Source organism: Meles meles, chromosome 6 (genome assembly GCF_922984935.1).
Source record: "Meles meles chromosome 6, mMelMel3.1 paternal haplotype, whole genome shotgun sequence".
Lineage (NCBI taxonomy): Eukaryota > Metazoa > Chordata > Mammalia > Carnivora > Mustelidae > Meles > Meles meles.
The window spans coordinates 17,693,986-17,712,289 of NC_060071.1; the positions used below are offsets into that span (position 1 = coordinate 17,693,986).

Here is an 18,304-nt window from a genome sequence, read left to right on the forward strand (position 1 = left end):
CCACAAAGACCACAAATATCTATAGTCTTCTCCTCGTGTTGAAGTTAACACATTTAATAGACAGGAGACGTTTGGGCGGGCCATTCCTAAATTCATTCTTTCCTGGGATAGGGATGCTATTTTTAAAAACGCATTTTAGTTTCTATGACCCCAAGACTTTATTCTCCAAGAAAGACAGAAAGGAAGAAGTCCTGTAAGAATTCACTGTTTTCCCCCCGGAAGCCCAGCGTGGACTCCTATGTGCCCAGGCTGTGGCCACAGCATAGACTGGGAGGCTCACACAATGGACATTTATTTCTCCCAGTTCTGGAGGCCGGAAGTTGAAGATTGAGGTGCTGGTGGATTCGGTGCCTGCTTGGGGCTGTCTGTCCGCTTTGCCTGGTGGTCATCTCGTGGGGTCTTAATGTGGTGGAGACAGCGATCGTGTCTCGTGTCCCTTTTGATCAGGGCACTAATCCCATCCGTGGGGCTCTACTCTCACGTATTCATCACCTCCCAGAGGCCCCCATTTTCACACTGGGGATTAGGGCATCATCAGGAATTTTGGACGTACACGTTCAGTCCCTGGCCGACTCCAATGTGGTATATATTTAAAATGCCTAGTCCACCAACCACGTTGAAGCCCACGTCTTCAATCAGATGGGACACCTGGTGAGGGGTGACCACGCCTCGTGCCTTCATCCCACCACAGGCCCGTCTGGTTGAGTGGGTACCAGTGGGGGTGGCCGGGGTGGGCAGCTGTCACAATTTCCCAAGGGGACCAGGGACCCTGCCTCTCTCTCCACCCTGTCATGGCCATTTGGGTTTATTTCCCCCATCAGTTCTTGAGGCGGCACCTACACAAATGGAACCAGCGTGACTCTGGGCTTTCCACTGGGTGCTGGACGGGAAGGGGGTCTGTGCCGCATCCCGCTGCCATCTTAGCCACTAGCCTGCAGCTTTGCTGGCCGCGGTCCATGGGTTGAGGGTGGGAAGGAGCAGAAACGGCGCCACCCACAGCCCATTCCCACCCACTGCGTACTCTGCGCTCCTCTATCCAGCACTGGCTCTCATTGCTGACAGCGTGAAGGAAAGTGCTCAAAATCTCCCACTCTGCTTTTCCATTCTGGAGTGGCGATGGCCTCCCCCAGCCCCCGCAGGAGACTGAAGACCACTGTGGGACACGAGCGCTCACCCACTCCACCCTCCCCACCTCATATGCTGAACCCAGAGAAAGCCAGGGGAGCAGGGGGCCAAGGGCTGCACCGACTTGGAAAAAAAAAAAAAAAAGCTCCAGAGGGCAGCCATGTTTCTTCTGCCCGGAGTAGAGGCCAGGGGAGTCAGCGGCCTTCCCCCGCAGCCTCTCCAGGCCAGCCTCCCTCCTGCTCAGCTGCCTTCACTCCCTTACCCTGCCTCTCCTGACCTCTAGCTCATTTACCACCATTCACTCCCTGCCTCGCTTTACTGGGCTCTTTCCCTCTGTTACCAATCTCACCATTATGTTTAGTGCTGCGCCCGTGTTGGGGGGCAAGCTCTGAGGGGACGGGGACATTGTGTCTTGGTTACTGTTGTGGCCCCAGCTCTCACCGGGTGTTCAGCCCCGTTTGGTGAATGACTGCATGAGTAAAGAGAAGCTTCCTCGTGCCCCTCTCTGGGCTCCAAACAACTCTGAGGCAGGCTTCATTTCCAAAACACCAACCCCAGCACTTCCAAGAGTCCTCTCGTTAGCATTTTTTTTCTCAATCCTTATTATCTTCCTGTAAGAAGGGGGGCTTTTTCCAGAATTTTATTGCTCCATAGGCCAGAGGCTCTCTATGCACAGGTACCGTACCCTGTATTTACACACCAGAAGTTGTCAACTTGTGAAGAGAGGCTTTGCAGCCCCAGTAGCGCCGATGGGTAAAAAATTTTATTGGCAAGAAAAACCACTTGGGCGGTAAAAAAAGAAAAATTCTTTATAGAAGCACGAGATCACCCGCCGAGGGTGTCCACTGTCAAAATGTGGCCCGTAGGAAACCTGCAGTATCTGGGGCCTGCGGGAGCAAACAACCCTGACAGTCTGTCGAATTCCGTCTTCTTGCTGGAGAGGGTGATAGGGCACCCTCAGTGTCAGCGCCCAGGTGTGACCAAAGCTCTCTCTGCGGGGAGGGGAGATGGGGGCGGGGGTGGTCTCAGTCCGCCATGTTGGGCCTGGCCTTCCCCAGCACAGTGTGCTGGGCCACGCCGGTGTGGAATGCTGGTTTGGCTTTTGGGGACTGCCTGGACTTCACGGCCACCTCTGGGGCCCTGCAAAGGAGCAGAAGGTGGGGTGAGTGTGGTGTCCCTCAGACCTCCTCACGGTTCCCCCACCAGGCCCAGCCCTTGCCGCGGTGAAGGGGAGCCTCCCAGTTGCTGAGCTCCAGGTCCTGAAGGGGCCTTCCCGGGGATGGAAGATAGAACAGAATCCTGGCATGGGATTTTTTTTCTCCTGCTTTCTAATTCCTTGCGACCATTGTCACTGTGCTGAGAGAATAAGCCCTTGGCTGGCTCAGTGAGCGGAACACAGGCAGAGAGGTTGGGGCTGGAGGCCTTGCTGGCTCAGGGCTAAGGGGGCCCCAGCTCAGGGGGTCAGCCTGGAGACAGTGCCCCCTGCTGGCTGCCTCCTCCCCGTTTGTGCTTCCAGGATCTTTCCTTGGCAATCTGCCCACAGGCTCTGGGTGACCCAGGCTCTGTGAGGGTGTGGTCTCTTTGCTCACTGGCTGAGAAAGACTTGGGACCAGCCTTCGTGGAGAAGTCAGAGGGCTCTCAGTGCGGCATCCCTCCCCCAACTCTGACAGGCACACTGAGAACAAAGGGAAGCCAAAGCAGGCCTCCAGCAGGCCAAGCTAGAGCACACTGTGCCCTTGCCTTCCAGCAGGGGAGAGGATGGGCAGGCACTGTCTCCAGGAGGGAGAATCCTAATATGTGTTTCTGACATGATTCAAGAGCTAATCTCTTCTTAGTATCTGGGCAAGGGAGCTATTTTACAGCTGGATTTTCAAAGGAACCACGGGTCCTGCCCAATTGGTGAGTTACAGGAAGTCAGTTAGTAAAACTTTCCACGGAAAGCTCCACAGACCCTTAAAGAACCAGCTTCCCTTGAGATCAGAATGGCAAAGGAAATAGTATAAGTGGAAACCAACTCACTTGGACAGGACGTCCACCGTCTGCTGGGTTGCCAGAGTCCTCTTGTCCTGCGGTCCGTACAAGAGGGTCTGAATCTGAAGACACTGCAGGACACCAAGTAATAATCATGAGGTCATACAAATGCCACTGTGAGCGTTTTGCAGGAAAAACAAGTTCTCTCTTGAATGGAATAAAAACCCATGCCTGACCTTCAATTTGGATCCTCTGAGGGATCCAGGAAACACATGTAAAGTTTTAACACTATTTCACAGAACCCCCTGGGACAAGCTGTCTGCAAACTATGTTTATAATCATTTTAGAAAATAAGGTAACAGCATTGTTATTGACTGGGGATGGTCTCTAGTTTCTATTTTAAAATGAGCCTTGGGGCGCCTGGGTGGCTCAGTGGGTTAAGCCTCTGCCTTCAGCTCAGGTCATGATCCCAGGGTCCTGGGATCGAGTCCCGCATTGGGCGCTCTGCACAGCGGGAAGCCTGCTCCCCCCACTCCGCCCACCTGCCTCTCAGCCCACTTGTGTTCTCTGTCGAATAAATAAAGAAAAAGTCTTTAAAAAAATAAATAAAATGAGCCTTATAATAGCCCGGAAAATTTTTTTAATGCTTTTGCTTTTTGTTGTTGTTGTTGTTGTTAAAAAATGCTTTAACTTATATGCGATTTTTATATTCATTACTATACAGTAATTTCTTAGGAGTTAACGGTTCAGCCTATGTCTTTACCCAGGGCTAGCTCTGGCTTGACTTCTCCCCTCTCCATATTGGGTTGCCATTTGGTTGCCTGGACCAGGCAAGGGAAAACTCAAGGAAAGGATAAAGATGAAAGTTGTGCTCCCAAATGGCCAAAACCCAAAAATTGTTTTCATCCAGAGATAGACAAATTGACCAATAGGACACGGAAGAGGGTCCAACACTTGAGAGATGACAGAAGTGGCCCTGAAGGGTCTAGAGGCAAGAACTGAACTGGAAAATAAGTAGAACTTCTGGATGAAAACATTGAAGATTTATCTTTATCATCTTGAGGCCTGGGAGTACTTCTTAGACAAGATCCAGACAAACCAAAAGTAGAAGACTGATAAAATTTAACTGTATTAAAATTCAAAACATCTATGCACCAAAATTCACCTTAAGCAAAGCACAAAGAGGGAAAGGACAAAAGACAATGAGGGAAAATACTCGCACAGTACTGAGAAGGGATTAGTATTAAGAACATATAAACAACTCCTATAAGGTATAGGGAAAGCAACCTACCAATAGAAAATATTCAAAAGACATAAACAGATTATTCAAACAAGTTGAAAACTAAGTGACTACTAAACACACCTAAGCTCACTAGTAATCAGAAACGCCAACTAAAACTTCAATGATGTTGTCCCTTCACCTATTACATTGCAAAAATCCTAGTCTGATCATGATAATACCAAGCTCTGTCAAAGGTATTAAGCAAGAAAAACTTTTTTCTATATTGATTGTGGGTGTTGAAATTGGTATGACCACCTTTTAGAACAATTTGGCAATATTTAGTAATGGATAGGTAAATTGTGACATATATGTATTGTATTTGTACAGTATCATATAGATTTTTGATGTGCTTGTATGTGTCCACGTAGATGAATCTCATGATCATAGACAAAAAAAAAAAGGAAACTACAGATGAATGCATTATATATTGTATATTATTATAATATATATTACACATATCATTTATATGAAGCTTAAGAAGCATGTAAAGCAAGGCCATAGTAAAATAATTAAGAAAACATGGGCATGATATCAAATTCAGGACAGTGGTCATCTGGAAGTGGGGTGGGAAAGGGAAGAGTGGGGACTTCAACCGTAGGGTCATATCTTATTGCTTTTATTGAATTAATGAGCTCAAAGGTGTTTGTTACATTCTTCATGCTTTTCTGCATATCTGAAATATTTGGTATTTTTAAAATATTGAATTGGTTTTTCTACATGGTAACAGCTTGAGTCAAAAAAAAGTGTGAGGGTTTGAGGACTTTGTACTGAAGACTGTTTATTCGTTCTGATCTGCCAACTGTTTCTAGGTCTTTGAGAAAATTCAAATGCAAGCAGCCAAAATGCTTTGTCTTTGTAAGATGTGGAAAATATCAAAACCATCTGAATGTTTGGTTCAATCTGAGGAACTGAGAAAGTGGTTCTGGAATCTGAGAATCGGGCTGTCTTCTGGAGGAAAGAAATATTATTAGACGAAGCTATGACAGGGTTCTCTTTTAAAATAACAGATCGTGGGGCGCCTGGGTGGCTCAGTGGTTTAGGCCGCTGCCTTCGGCTCGGGTCATGATCTCAGGGTCCTGGATCGAGTCCCATGTCCGGCTCTCTGCTCTGCAGGGAGCCTGCTTCCCTCTCACTCTCTCTGCCTGCCTCTTTGCCTACTTGTGATCTCTCTCTGTCAAATAAATAAATAAAATCTTAAAAAAAAAAAAATAACAGATCGTCACTCTGTTGGCTGAATTATGCAACACCAGGAATTAGCATCCTGGTTCTGTTATTCCATTTAGCAGATGATCCAAATTCTCTAAAATCCCACCCCCTCCATCCAGCAAGCCCAACCATTCTGAATCTGCACAGGGGCCATGGCCAGGTGTGGCCTAGGCAACGTGCTGCTCATTCCACGGGGTTCAGCCAACACTGCTTTAATCCACAGATAAACTGTGAACTTGGGAAATGCAGGAACCTGAGAAAGGTCTGTACTGCTTTTGGGGACGGGTTTCACTGACACCCACGACACTTGATGGGAACTCTTCCAGCCCTCCTCTCCTGCTGCGGCTCCCCACTGTTGGAAGCCTGTGGGTGTCTCCACGCAGGGCCTGGCAGAGACTGTGCTCAGGAAGGGATTGTAAGCAGGAAGCAAGCAAACTTTCCCCTCGCTCCGGCTTGGCAGTAAGAGGCCTCTCTCCAGGGCTAACATTCTTGCCAGAACGGACTTCATTTTCTCCTACATGGCCAGAAATACCTTAACTCAGTGTAAAAGATCAGATCTAATTTTAAACCCACCCGACTCTTCTGTTTACATATTTATGAGTGCCCCCAATGCAACTCATTTTGAGATGAGTTGATGTCAACATGCCTTGGTGCAAATTCGTTCACTGTGACATTAGAATTTTACTGACATTATAATGATTATTTGAGACGGTCTGAGGTCTCCATTTACCCTGCCTTAACAGATGGCCTCCTAAATCCAAAAGTCAGGAGGAATTTCCATCCTACCCCTTTGGTTGCCGAAGTTTCTCCCTGGCCCCTCATTCCCTAGGGAAAGACAGCCTACTGGCTAAATATTCACAGATTCCTGGGAACAATGACATGGCAATTGACAGAGCTTAGACAAATTCTCGCTGGTTTAACCAGCGACCTCCATTCTAGACCTCGGGTGCTGATCCTTTTCCCCGGGGAAAATGTTTGTAGAGAGACTAGAGGTAGGAGAGAGGGTCATGATCAATACTCAAGCCCAAGAGAGGTGAGACCCCCCCCCCACCATCCCCATCCCTACTTCCTAGACCCCCGGTAGTCAAGACTCTTCTCTTCCTGGCATTAATAGATTTTTATAAAGCCTACTTATCCTCATTAAGAAGATCTGCCCCAAATTTTAGCTGAAGCTAGAAGAGACATAAAGGGTTGCCAACTAAGAGAGGGAAATGGGTCCTCAGCCCCTGCCTAATCTCCTTTACAAGGACAGCTCCCACGGACACCAAACCAGACGCCACATCAGGAAAGAATCATTCACCCATGAGCTGGAATAGTCTCCAAGAGCTACCTTTGTAGAAGAGTGAAATAACCCCTTTCTGACCCTTGCTAGAAAATGTTTACGTAACCACGTATTTATCTAAGAAACGTAAATTCAATTTCTCAACGTTGTGCTCCCCTTAGCTAAATTTGTTTAAACATTTTTGCGTGAAATAGGTGTTTCGATTCTTTTGTTAAAAATACAGACTTCAACAGAGACCGAGTCAATAAGTTGTTCACTGAACATACTGGGAGCCACGCATTGTAAACACCCCTCTGAACTCAGACTCTATGGAGCCCGAAGACACGGCCAGGGATCCATCAGCTACCAAAACCTCCAGCAAGGGAGCTTCCTGGTGGGTGCAGCGTGATAAACCTTCGCCCTCCGAAGCCAGGCCAGTTCAGTAGTTGCAAGAGCGCTGTTGGCTAAGTGCTGCTTCGCTTAGTCATTCATGGTTGCCGAGGTCATTTAGAAACAACCTTAAGCATTTGATGTGGAGTTGAACAAAATTCTTTTTGAAGTGACTGAGTTTGGAGAGCTAGGTTCCTAAGGGGCCCTGGAGACAGAGCAGCTGGGATAGGAGCCATCAGTTGGTGTCTTCCTAGCTCTGGGCTACCTCTGGGCCCCGGACGTCCCGCCCTTCCCATTGTGGTTGCGGGGGTGGCTTGGCAGGGGCAGGTCTGGCATGGAGGTTAGCTGACTCAGTCTACTTGGGCTTCAGAAAACCCCAACAGCTACTACCCTAACTCACAAAGAAGCCTATCTCCTGGTTTGGGCCGGAATCTCTGTTTATGTATATATGAGTGCCTCTGAAACAACTCATTTGTCCTGACCACTTGCAGTCAGGACTCAACGTCATTCCTTTATTTTCTAGCAGAACTGGATGGCGGGGGGGGGGGGGGGGGGGGGGGGGGGGGGGTTAGCCCTCCCTTCCTCCGTCAACCTCCAGCCTTAAGTCCTAGAACTGCCTCACCCTTCTTATCAGGGAACGTCAGACAATGGAATTGCTGATGGGACACGTCCTCCTCACTACCCGAGGCCTGGCAGCAAGGCCATCTGCTGAAGAGCCAGCTGCAAGGCCACGTGGCTCAGTTATGGAAAAGTGACAGATTTTGTCCCGCCTGGTAAGGGTCCATGCCAAGCCTCTCAGGCTATCACATGTGTTTTGTCTTTATATGAAAGGAAGAACAAAGCCAGGGAAAGGTACGTTTATAAAGGACGACTCTCACGATAGGAAGTCACTACTCCTCTTAACACGTTATCCGTCAAAGGAGATACCCTCTGCCTGTGGCGGAGAATTACCCAGAAACTCACGACCTGTGCCTCTGTTTTCATGTCAGTTCTCAAGGCCGGTATTAAGAAAAAAAAGATACCAGAACCCAAAACATGTGGAAGGACGAAAGGTCTTCAAGGTTTAGAAAAACACAAATAGGCTTTCACTGATGAATCTTTACCAGGCAGGCAGAAGTGATTTACTCAAATGATGACCTTGGGAGAACCGAAAGGACAAACCGGAACACAATTCACCAGCTGGCATTTTTCCTGCAGAAACAGGGGCACACCTTGTTCTACCCGGGAACCAGCCTTGTCCTCACTGGGTCCGCATCGTCCTCCATGGCCACTCGGTCCTGTGGCAGGTGTTTGCAGAGCCCCCGCCATCCGCCACCCTGTGTTCCCCCAGTGACAGAGCAGAGAGGGGCAGGTTGAAGGCCTTCATGGGGTGATGTGTGAGTTGAGGCCTGCAAGACGGGGAGTCAGCCCTGTGAAGAGCACCCTGTGGAAAGTTGGGGGGGGGGTGGTTCCCAGGAAGGAGGGCTGGGAAGTGTTTGAGGAAGGATACTGATTCCCCTTCTCTCTTCTTCTCTACTTCTCTCTCTCTCTCTCTCTCAGGTACACACACACACACACACACACACACACACACACACACACACTCTCTCTCACACATGCACACATCAGGCAAGCACACCCCCCTGCAGCTCCCTGACCTGGAGACCCACTAATTCTGAGCCCCACCTGCTGCACAGGTGGGTAGGAAGCCTCCCATGACAGAAGGACAGCTAAAGTGGGACCAGGGGCGCCAGGACCAGGGACGAGGGAGATGAGGAAGAAAGGGGGGGGCCCATGGACTGCCACTCACACAGCTGCTGAGAGCAGACCCCATCTGCAAAGCTCTCCCTGAGTGTCTGCCGAGTGCCCCCCTAGGAAGTGTTCACGGCATCCTCGTCTCCCTCACTCCTCACCTCCGAGCTGCCATGTGCCGTGGCTTCTACATCCTTATCGACATCCCTCGACTCCCCCACGACTTTGCTCCATCCCCTGGCCACTGTCTTGGAGCAAGCTACCATCATCTTTCTCCAGGACAGCTGCAACACAAATATTTGAGGACAAACGCGTCAGCGTGGGGGGTCCGGCTGCGCACCCACCTGTCAGACAAGGCAGCCAGCTTTTTGTACAGAAGCCGGATTTGCCCGTTTCGGAGCCAGACAGAGCAAGAGGTCCAGACCCTGTTCAAGCTAGCCCTTTCAGGCTGACTTTTTGGGGGCTGGTTTCCCTCTTGATGTGGAGCTCAGCTGTGTCACCTGGGTCCTTCCTGAACCAGTGTGGTCACACCAGCCATCTCTCTTTTAAATATTTTATTTATTTATTTGTCATAGAGAGCACAAGCAGGGGGAGCAACAGGCAGAGGGAGAAGCACGCTCCCCACTGAGCAAGGAGCCCAACGCGGGACTTGATCCCAGCACCCCGGGATCATGACCTGAGCCAGAGGCAGACGCTTCACTGACTGAGCCACCCAGGTGCCCTTCACACCAGCCACTCCTGACCATCACTCTTTCCACTTGTTTAAGGTCACACTGAATTTCCGCGGGAGTTTTTGCCTTTCCCTCCATCGCTGGCCATGCACCCATAAACTCACAGTTGTCCCTCCTCTAGTGGGGCTCTGACAGTTCTCTAGTCTCAGGCCTGGATGGTCGGTCCTGACCCCTAGTTCTGCGCCCTCCAGACTCCAAGGCCAGTTTAAGGACTTTGAAGGCACTGAGCACAATAGTTCTCATAGCTGAGGCGCTTTCCACAGCAAATGTAGCCTTGCGTGGGGCCGTCTGTGTTTGCTAGGGGACAGCAAAGGTGGAGGGGTGCTGTGTGTGGGCTCGTGGGGCCCCTTCCTGGCAGCTGGTGGACTTCTCTCATTCCCACCTAGCCTACAGCCCGCAAGGGAGGCTCCACCTTTCCCCCGCATAAGGTCAAAACTGGATGACCTTGATCCCTTCAACCATCCGTTCCCATGGGTTATACCGCATCAACCGACTTACAAACAGCTTTGAGGAAGGAGCGCTTGGAACGTCTTCCAGCCGCCTTCTCAACCCGAGAACAGGATTTTTTTGATGTGAAATTCACATCATGACCTTCCTCTCTTCCCAAAAAGGATCGGAGGGGATCTGCCGCAGCTCGGCAATGGGTTTAGTCAGTGACCATTAGGAAAATCAGGATCAAGGACAAATAAATAAGACCACACCTGAAAACAGTGTGGCGAACACGGGACTGTGTGGGGACTCCAAAAGTGCTGTGGATTTCCTGGTATCCGGGGCAACCAGGAAAATACCACACAGGCTAAAGGGAAAGTATAACTCCGTGGTCTGCGGACGGAATGACAGTGCGTGAATTATGTACAAAAGACAGCTGTCAACCAGAAAGTTCTGGGTGCTTGGCTGGCTGGAGGAACAGCCGATCTAGGGTCTTAATCCATGACCACACAAGCCCCTTGCAGGGATGGCTTTCTCATCCACAATCTACGAGTAAAAGCCATTCTCCTCCACCTTTCCTCAACTGATTCATCATAGTGGGGGAGGGGGTCACGTAACATCACGTTATTCTTTTATGGAAATGTTTACCGTTGGAAGCTGTGAGGTGGTCAGGCAGTGGACCGACCCCCGATGAGGACAGTACTCACTAGGGGATTGGCTGCCCCAACTCCACCCTGTCCCTGGGTCCAGGGTGAGTCCTGAGAGGCTACTGACCTGGGAGACAGTCTTTAGGAACGCCTTTTTTGCAGCTTTTCAGCGGGATGAAAATGATGGCAGTGACACCCAGCCTAGAATCAAACCAGGGCTCTATGTCGCAGAAGCAAGCAGAACTTGTGCTGTGGAAATTTCCATCTGGAGCCAACAGATTTCTCCCCTTGTGCCCTGCAGGCAGATGCCTTTGAAAACCAGATCAATAATATGGTTTTCCTCTCGGTAATTTAATCCCACGGTCTGCTTTGTTTCTCGTGCCTTCCTGTTTTATTCGGGCCCACAGGACCATGCCCGGGCCATTCAGCCCAAGAAGGCGCGTCTGGAAAAGTCAGTGTTCACCGGATTCCTGTTCCAGAGTTGACAACGTGGGGGACAAAGCTGTTGTTGTGATAAAAAGGAGAGAAGCTCTCGGCCGGGAGGTTTAGAAACCTGCCGTCGGCTCCACAGAGCCCAGTGCTAAGTACGGCGAGGGGGAAAGCCGGGCTCAGCAGCGGGCAGATGTGAGATGTGCGGGGCGTGTTTCACGTCCTGTGTGCGTGCCCCAGCGTCCACAGCATGGCCAGTCCTGTCCTCAGAGGGGCACAAGCAGGGGAGGGGCAGTGAGGACCGCGTGGACCACAGCCCGCGTGACCAACAGACACGAGTTTCAACCCTTTCTTCCCGCGTTCTGGCAAATGGCCCAATAGCTTTCAAATGTCAAAGTCATGGTGTTCGGGACTGATGGTCAATGAGGCCAGACTGAAGGGAGAAAATGTCACTGACGTCCAGGGCAGCCTTCGGGAGTGATGAAACCTGACAGTGTCTCGAGGCCGACCTGATCTTAAGCCCCGTGGGTGGGCATGGGGCGCAGAGCAGTGATCTCAACCTTCTCCCAGAAGCTAAAATGCAGATCCCTGGGCCCCGGAACCCCTGCGCCAGAGTCATTCAGAAGGTCACCCTCATGCAGGGCTTTAAGACCCCACACCTGGTGAACCTTACTTAAGATGAATCTGACCATGTACAACTCCCTTGTTTCCAGGCAGCTCAGCCCTAAGGGCTCCTAAGGTCTGACCTACAGGGCTGTGAGGATAAGGAACGACGTATGAGCCACTCTGGGCAGCAGCCAGCCTGGCCCTGAGTCCGAGGTCGGTTGTGGTAGTTGCTCCGCCCCACAGGGGACCGCAGGGTCCTCATGAAGGTTTGTGTGGCTTCTACTCAAGTTTTCCAGCTCCCCCCACTCCTGGGGTCCCTCCCTGGCCCAGAGGTGAGTGACCAGGCTGAACCCTCGGCAGAGCAATCACAGCAGAGGCTCCCAAGAGCAGGCAGTGTCTTGGCCAGGAGAGCTCTGCCCTCTCGTCCTTCCAGGGCTCTGTGGCCCCCTAGGACCCGCTGGATCCTGCTGCTCCTGAAAGCAGCCTCCCTGCTCTCCCATCCTTCCATCCCTGGCACAATTTGGGGGGGGGGGAGGAAGTCTGGGTGTTGCTGCTACTGCCATTTCACAGAGGTTTCTCCTCTTCCTCAAGACTTGATTCTTGGCCCATTCCAGTCCATTCTCCACACAGTCCTCACTATGATTTCTCTTTTTCTAAATCCAAAGTACAAATATAGACCTGTGGTGTCCTGCTTAAAACTCCCTTCATGGCTCCTAGCTGCTTAGCGCAACGTTCAGAAAACTTCTTTTGCAAAGGGCCACACAGTAAATACTGCGTTTTTGTCTCTACATATAGAGACAAAAACGGAGGCTTACTGTGTAGTTATGTACAGAACAAGAGGGAGAGCAAACTTCCTCGAGTTTGTTTTATCAGTGAAATTACACGTAGGTGTTTTGAAATCTAGTTTTACTCAGAATAGGTTTCTTTCTTGGTACAGGTAAGACTTCCCTTAGTGAGGGCTCAGTTAATGTTCCCTATACTCCAATCGATTTACGATCACTTGTAAAATGATGACAGGTTTTATGACTATCTGTAAACACCATTTTTAACTTGGCTTATATCCTTAACTGTAATGAAATAAACACAGACAGTGCACTGGCCATTGTTTGGGACCCCTGCTTAAAGGATCACGTCTCAGCCCCTTTACCTACAAACATAGCTGCCGAGACTTGTCCCCATGTCTTTCCCAGATGATTTCCTGCCAGATGGTTGGCCCTAACTACTTTTTGCTTCTTAAAGAGGCTTTACTCTCTCACCTGTGAACAACTTCTTCACCCCATTTCCAACCTGGGAATTCCTGTCTCTGCTGGGCTACACTCTTTTTTAGGACTACTTATCTGTGGACACCTTCCCTAAGCCCGTTTCTTCCCACAGATCTCAATGTGGACCTGGAGAACTTAGCACATGATACCACAGTTGGGGGTTTACAATCTGTAACTCCCTCACTGGCTTGGATTATTCCCAGGGAGGAAGCTACTGGATGCCTAGTGGACCCATTGCATGTGTTTCAACAACAGGGAGGGACTCTTTCTGGGACCCTGTCTCAGGTTTTCTGACTATGGGACTGTGTTTCTTGCACCGTCTCCACCCTGGACCATCCAGCCACCATGAGGGCACCATGTTCTTACACCCTTCCAAACCCCTGGCCTCAGCTGACTGATTCAGGATGAGCACATGATTCAAGTCAGGTCTATAGCCCTTTCCTTAGGATCTTTCAAGCTATGACTGGAAAATGGCGCAGGGGTAGGAAGTAAACCTCTGGAGGGCTGGCAGCCATGATCTCCATCTTGAATGGAGACTGCCATGACAGGCAGGAGTCTGGGGCAGAGATCGCCTTGGAACATTCTTCTGAGGCTTAGCTATGTCCTGCTTTGCTAATCATCTGCCTATTGGCCTTTCCCTGGAAACCATAAGACAAGAGATACCTCTTTATATCTGAGCTGGTTTGACTGTTTTCTGTCAGTGGTAATCCGAAGACTCCTTCTTATTCTGATCTTGGCATTCTCCCCATTGTGTCACTGGTTCCCAAATGTTTTTTTAAGGATAGTAAGTTCTCGTTCAAACAAAATCTTGCTGAGAAGCCCGAGATGTGAACCAGGAAAAGGGCAGAATAGATTGCCCTCGCCTGCACCTCTTGGTGCCAAAGCCCCACTCTGCCAACTCCTGACCTTGCAATCAAGGCTGAGACACTTAAATCTTTCAGCCTCAGGTTTCCTCTTTGTAAAAAACAGAGTATCAACTCTTCAGGTTGCAATAGGGCTTAAATAAGTTAATATGTGCAAATCATTCAGCACAGTGCAGAGGATCTAACAATCAGTCAACAAGTATGAGCTCAGAAGTGGAAGATTGAGAAGCCCAGGGCAACCGCCATCTTAGCTTCCCTCCTCTGCCTTCCCTCAATAATGTCTTCGGCACATGTATAATGTTTAGATTATCTGAAATGATTAGTTTAACATATCTTCCTGCTTAGACTGGAAAGTCTCATGGAGACAAGAAACATATTTGTCTTGATTGTTGTTTTTCCCCAGGTCTGCTGAGCACAGCTTCTGGTGCACAAAAGGTGGCCGATAACTACCATTGACTATGTGATAATTGATATATGCATCATCTTGTTAAAAACTAGGCACCACGCATGTTACCAAATCTGCTGCCTTCTGCCACAGATTCAGAAAAGTCCTAAGAAGAGAAGAAGGCTCAATGCATAGGGCAGCCCACTCAGAACTAAAGTTAATTCTTTTGGTTTGGTCAGTTACGTTACTTAGAGGTTCCCAGGATTTCCCCATTTTAACACTAATTCATGTAATGAAAACAAAACATGACAAAATTCATGAGATACATTTAAAGCAATAAGAAAAGGAAAAGCCACAGCCTAAAACACTATCTCAGTAAAAATGAAAACAAATGAGTTCAAGTCCCAATTCAAGAAGGAAAAGCTCCAACAAAGTAAAACAAGTCATGAGAAAAAAAAAAAGATAAAATCAGAAATTAGTGAAATAGAAAGGAAGGCAGTTGACCTATGGAGTTTGAAAAAGTGACAAAATAGACAAACCGCTAACTAACTCAGTCAATGGAAAAAGTGAGGAAATCCAAATAAAAAATGAAGAAATTATAGTGAGATGAGAACTATGAAAAAAGCAGAAATTGTAAAAATTCATGAAATTACTTTACAAGTCTCCATGCAAATCATTCTGAAAATGATAGTGAAATAGATAAATACAGTTCACTAAAATGACCTCATCAGAGATAGAAAGTTTCAACAGAGCAATTTTTTATAGAGAAATAGAGAAGATTATCAAGAAATTCCCTGCCATTCAAAAATAGCACCAGGCCTAAAAAGTTTCACAGGGGGTACAAACCTTCAAAGACTAGATAGGTTTAGTGTTTGTATAAATTCCTTCAGGCATAGAAAATAAAGGTAAATTTCCAAATTATTTTTATGAAGCAATATAACATTGTTACTTAAACAAATATCACTTACCAAGACTGGTGCAAAAAATCCTAAAATAAATGTTAGCAAACACAATCAACATTATACTGAGAAAGCAGTTCAATATGACTAAAGGGATTTATTACAGGAATACAAGGTTGGTTCAATATTAATTAATTAATTAATTAATTAATATTAATAAAATACACCATATTAAGTGATCTAACAAGAATCATATGATTATTTCCATTGATGCTGAAAAAGTCTTTGATAAAAATCCAGCACTTACTTCTAATAAAAACTACTCATGAAAATAGAAATTGACAGATATTTCTTTATCACGATAAAATATATAAACCTTAGTCCAAAGCCAGCATCTACTATATGAAGAATCATTAGAGATATTTCCACTAAGATCAGAACAAGAATACCTATTATCTCCACCATTACTTATTATTGTACTGGAGGTATGAGCCAATGCAATTAGACAAGAGAAACCAATTAGAGGCAAAAGAATTGGAAAACAGGAAGTAAAAGTATTTGCAGATGATGTAATAGTATACCTGAAAAACTTGAAAGAACTGATGCTCAAATTAACTCAAACAAGAAAAGAATTAAGCAAGCTAGCAAAATAAAAAATAACAGAGAGAAACCAACAGTTTGCATACACATATATATACACACACATATAATACTAGATAGAACTCCATTTATAACAGCATTATGATTAAGGAAGAGGAAATGTTTAGAAATCAGCCTAATAAGAAATGTGCAGAATTTATATAGGGAACACTTTAAAATGTGCCTGAATGATCCATAAGTAGACATGAACAAATATAAAGACATCCCTTGTTCTCAGGCTTCCAGAAGTTTATAAATAACATGATGCTCCAAAAAATACCACCAAACTTCTTATGGAGCTAGACAAGTTGATACTAAAATTCATGTGGAAAAATAAATGCACAAAAATGTTTAGAAAACCTGATACTCTAGGGAGATTAAAAAAAACCCAGAGGGGAGTGGTGTTCTACCAGCTATTAAATCATGCTATGAAATCTCTATAATTAAGACAATGAGGCCCTGGAATTTGAATAAAAAAAAGACAAATGGAAGAGAGCAGAAATCCACTCTAGCATACACAGAAGTGTAGTATATGATGAACATCTCTCAAATCACTGGAGCACAGATGGGTTCTTTGACAAACGGTGCTGGGCAACTGGGTATCCATTTGAAAAAAAGATAATGTTAGATCCTTACCTCACACCTTCCACACAAACAAACCCCCGATTTAAAAAGAAACTAGAAGAACACACACCAGAATTCAAGAATTCCTCCATAAACTGACTCTACAAAAAGAGTACAATAAAATGAAAGATTGATGAATGGCCCTAGGCAAAAATTTGAAAATAACTGCATGCTAAAATAAAAAAATCACTGATAATTCATTTAACAACATATGTGTATAAGAGGATGACTCTACTATTTATCCAAGAAGTGTTAGCTTAGCTTGGCTGTAGAAGTGGTCATCTTATCTAAATGAGCCACTGATAAAAGTTTCAATTAAAAGCAGCACGGTAGAGGGAGAGAAAGTTCACCATGGGGAGGGTTTTTGCCAGGTTAGTATTGAATCCAGCTTTACCTTCTTCAGTTTCCTGTGGGCCCCAGCGTGGTTCCCCTGGGCCAGGTCGGCCCCACCCAACAGCCGGTAGGTCTCGGCCACCTCGGGACTGAGATCACCACACACTGCCACTTTGGCTTCCAGGGACTCTCTCAGGATTGAGGTTGCTTTCTATGACAGGAATAAAGGTTAAAGTTTGGTTAGAAAGTTCAAAGGCTCATAAAGATCAACGCGTCTTAAGAAAATGATGTAACTGGGAACAGCTGGGTGGCTCAGTCGGTTAAGAGTCTGACTCTTGGATTTGGCTCCGGGAATCGAGCCCTGCGTTGGGCTCCACAGTCAGCGTGAGTCTGCTGGGATGTTCTCTCCCTCTGCCCTTCCCCCCACCACTCACACGCTCTCTCTCTCTCAAATAAATAAATAAATAAATCTTTTAAAAAAAGAAAATGGGGGTGCTTGTGTGGCTCAGTTGGTTGGGTGGCTGCCTTCGGCTTCTGTCACAATCTCCAGGTCCGGGAACTGAGCCCCACATTGGGCTCTCAGCTCAGTGGGGAGTCCCTCTGCCTCTGCCTCTCCGCTGCTCATGCTCTCCCTCTCAAATCAATAAATAAAAGAAAATGTTGGAACTGATGTGTATTTTCACTTTTCAGGGATTGGGTTTGGGTTATGTCTCACGAGCTGAGCCTACTTTCCCCTTTAAACAGGACACAGGAAATGGCATACCTGGGGTAGGGAGATGTTAACATGGAGAGAGGACGCACGAAGGACACCTGGAGAACAAAGCCACCCCAGGTATTACGGGAATTCATTTTAGCTGAGCAGTAAGAACAGAAGCTAACAGGTAACTGCACTGAACAGTTTACCTGCGTGAGCTCATTTAATTCTGTCTCTTTCAGCTAAGCATTAATCCTCACTGAACAGAGGAAGAAACTGAGGCACAGAACAGTGGAGAAACTTTCTCAGGATCCGACCGCTCCCCAGTATTTGACCTGGGACCTGAATCTGGCCCATAATTTTAATCCTTTTCAGTTGCAGGCTCTTTTCTCTTTGCCAATAGTGATGTTCTTACGTAAGTGAAAATTAGAGTTTCCTGGCAATTCATGTACTTAAAAAACATCCAGAACATATTCCAGACATTTCTATTTCTCATAAGAAATACTTTAGGAAACCAAAAGCAAACATTCTAACATGGCAAAAAAAAAAAAAAAACTAAATGTATTTGACATTTTGTGTGCTTTATCAGATTTATTTACACCAACATCGAATAAAACACATGCGTTGGTCAGAAACCAGGATCTTCTGATAGTAATCTCTTCAGTCAGACCCCAAGACATACAGAGGGAAAGCCGTGCCTGTCCATTGCCCACATGTCTCCGGGAAGTTCTTCCATGGTCTTGTAGGTCCACGAAAGCATGATTACGGCTACGGGATACAAACGCTGAATTTGAGAG

At 47.1% G+C, this 18,304-nt stretch overlaps 1 protein-coding gene across 3 annotated transcripts in view; it reads right to left on the reverse strand.

The window, feature by feature from the left end:
* Positions 1–1,771: 1,771 nt before the first annotated feature.
* TTC23 (tetratricopeptide repeat domain 23) overlaps positions 1,772–18,304 on the reverse strand; it is a 117,812-nt gene continuing 101,279 nt past the window's right edge. For all 3 annotated transcript variants that reach the window (XM_046007036.1, XM_046007035.1, XM_046007034.1), the window contains exons 9-11: positions 16,875–17,024; positions 3,145–3,227; positions 1,772–2,265 (exon numbers count right to left, since the gene is read on the reverse strand). In XM_046007036.1, coding sequence (XP_045862992.1) covers positions 2,151–2,265; positions 3,145–3,227; positions 16,875–17,024 — 348 coding nt within the window. In that variant the 3' untranslated portion in view covers positions 1,772–2,150. The remainder of the gene's footprint in view (positions 2,266–3,144; positions 3,228–16,874; positions 17,025–18,304) is intronic.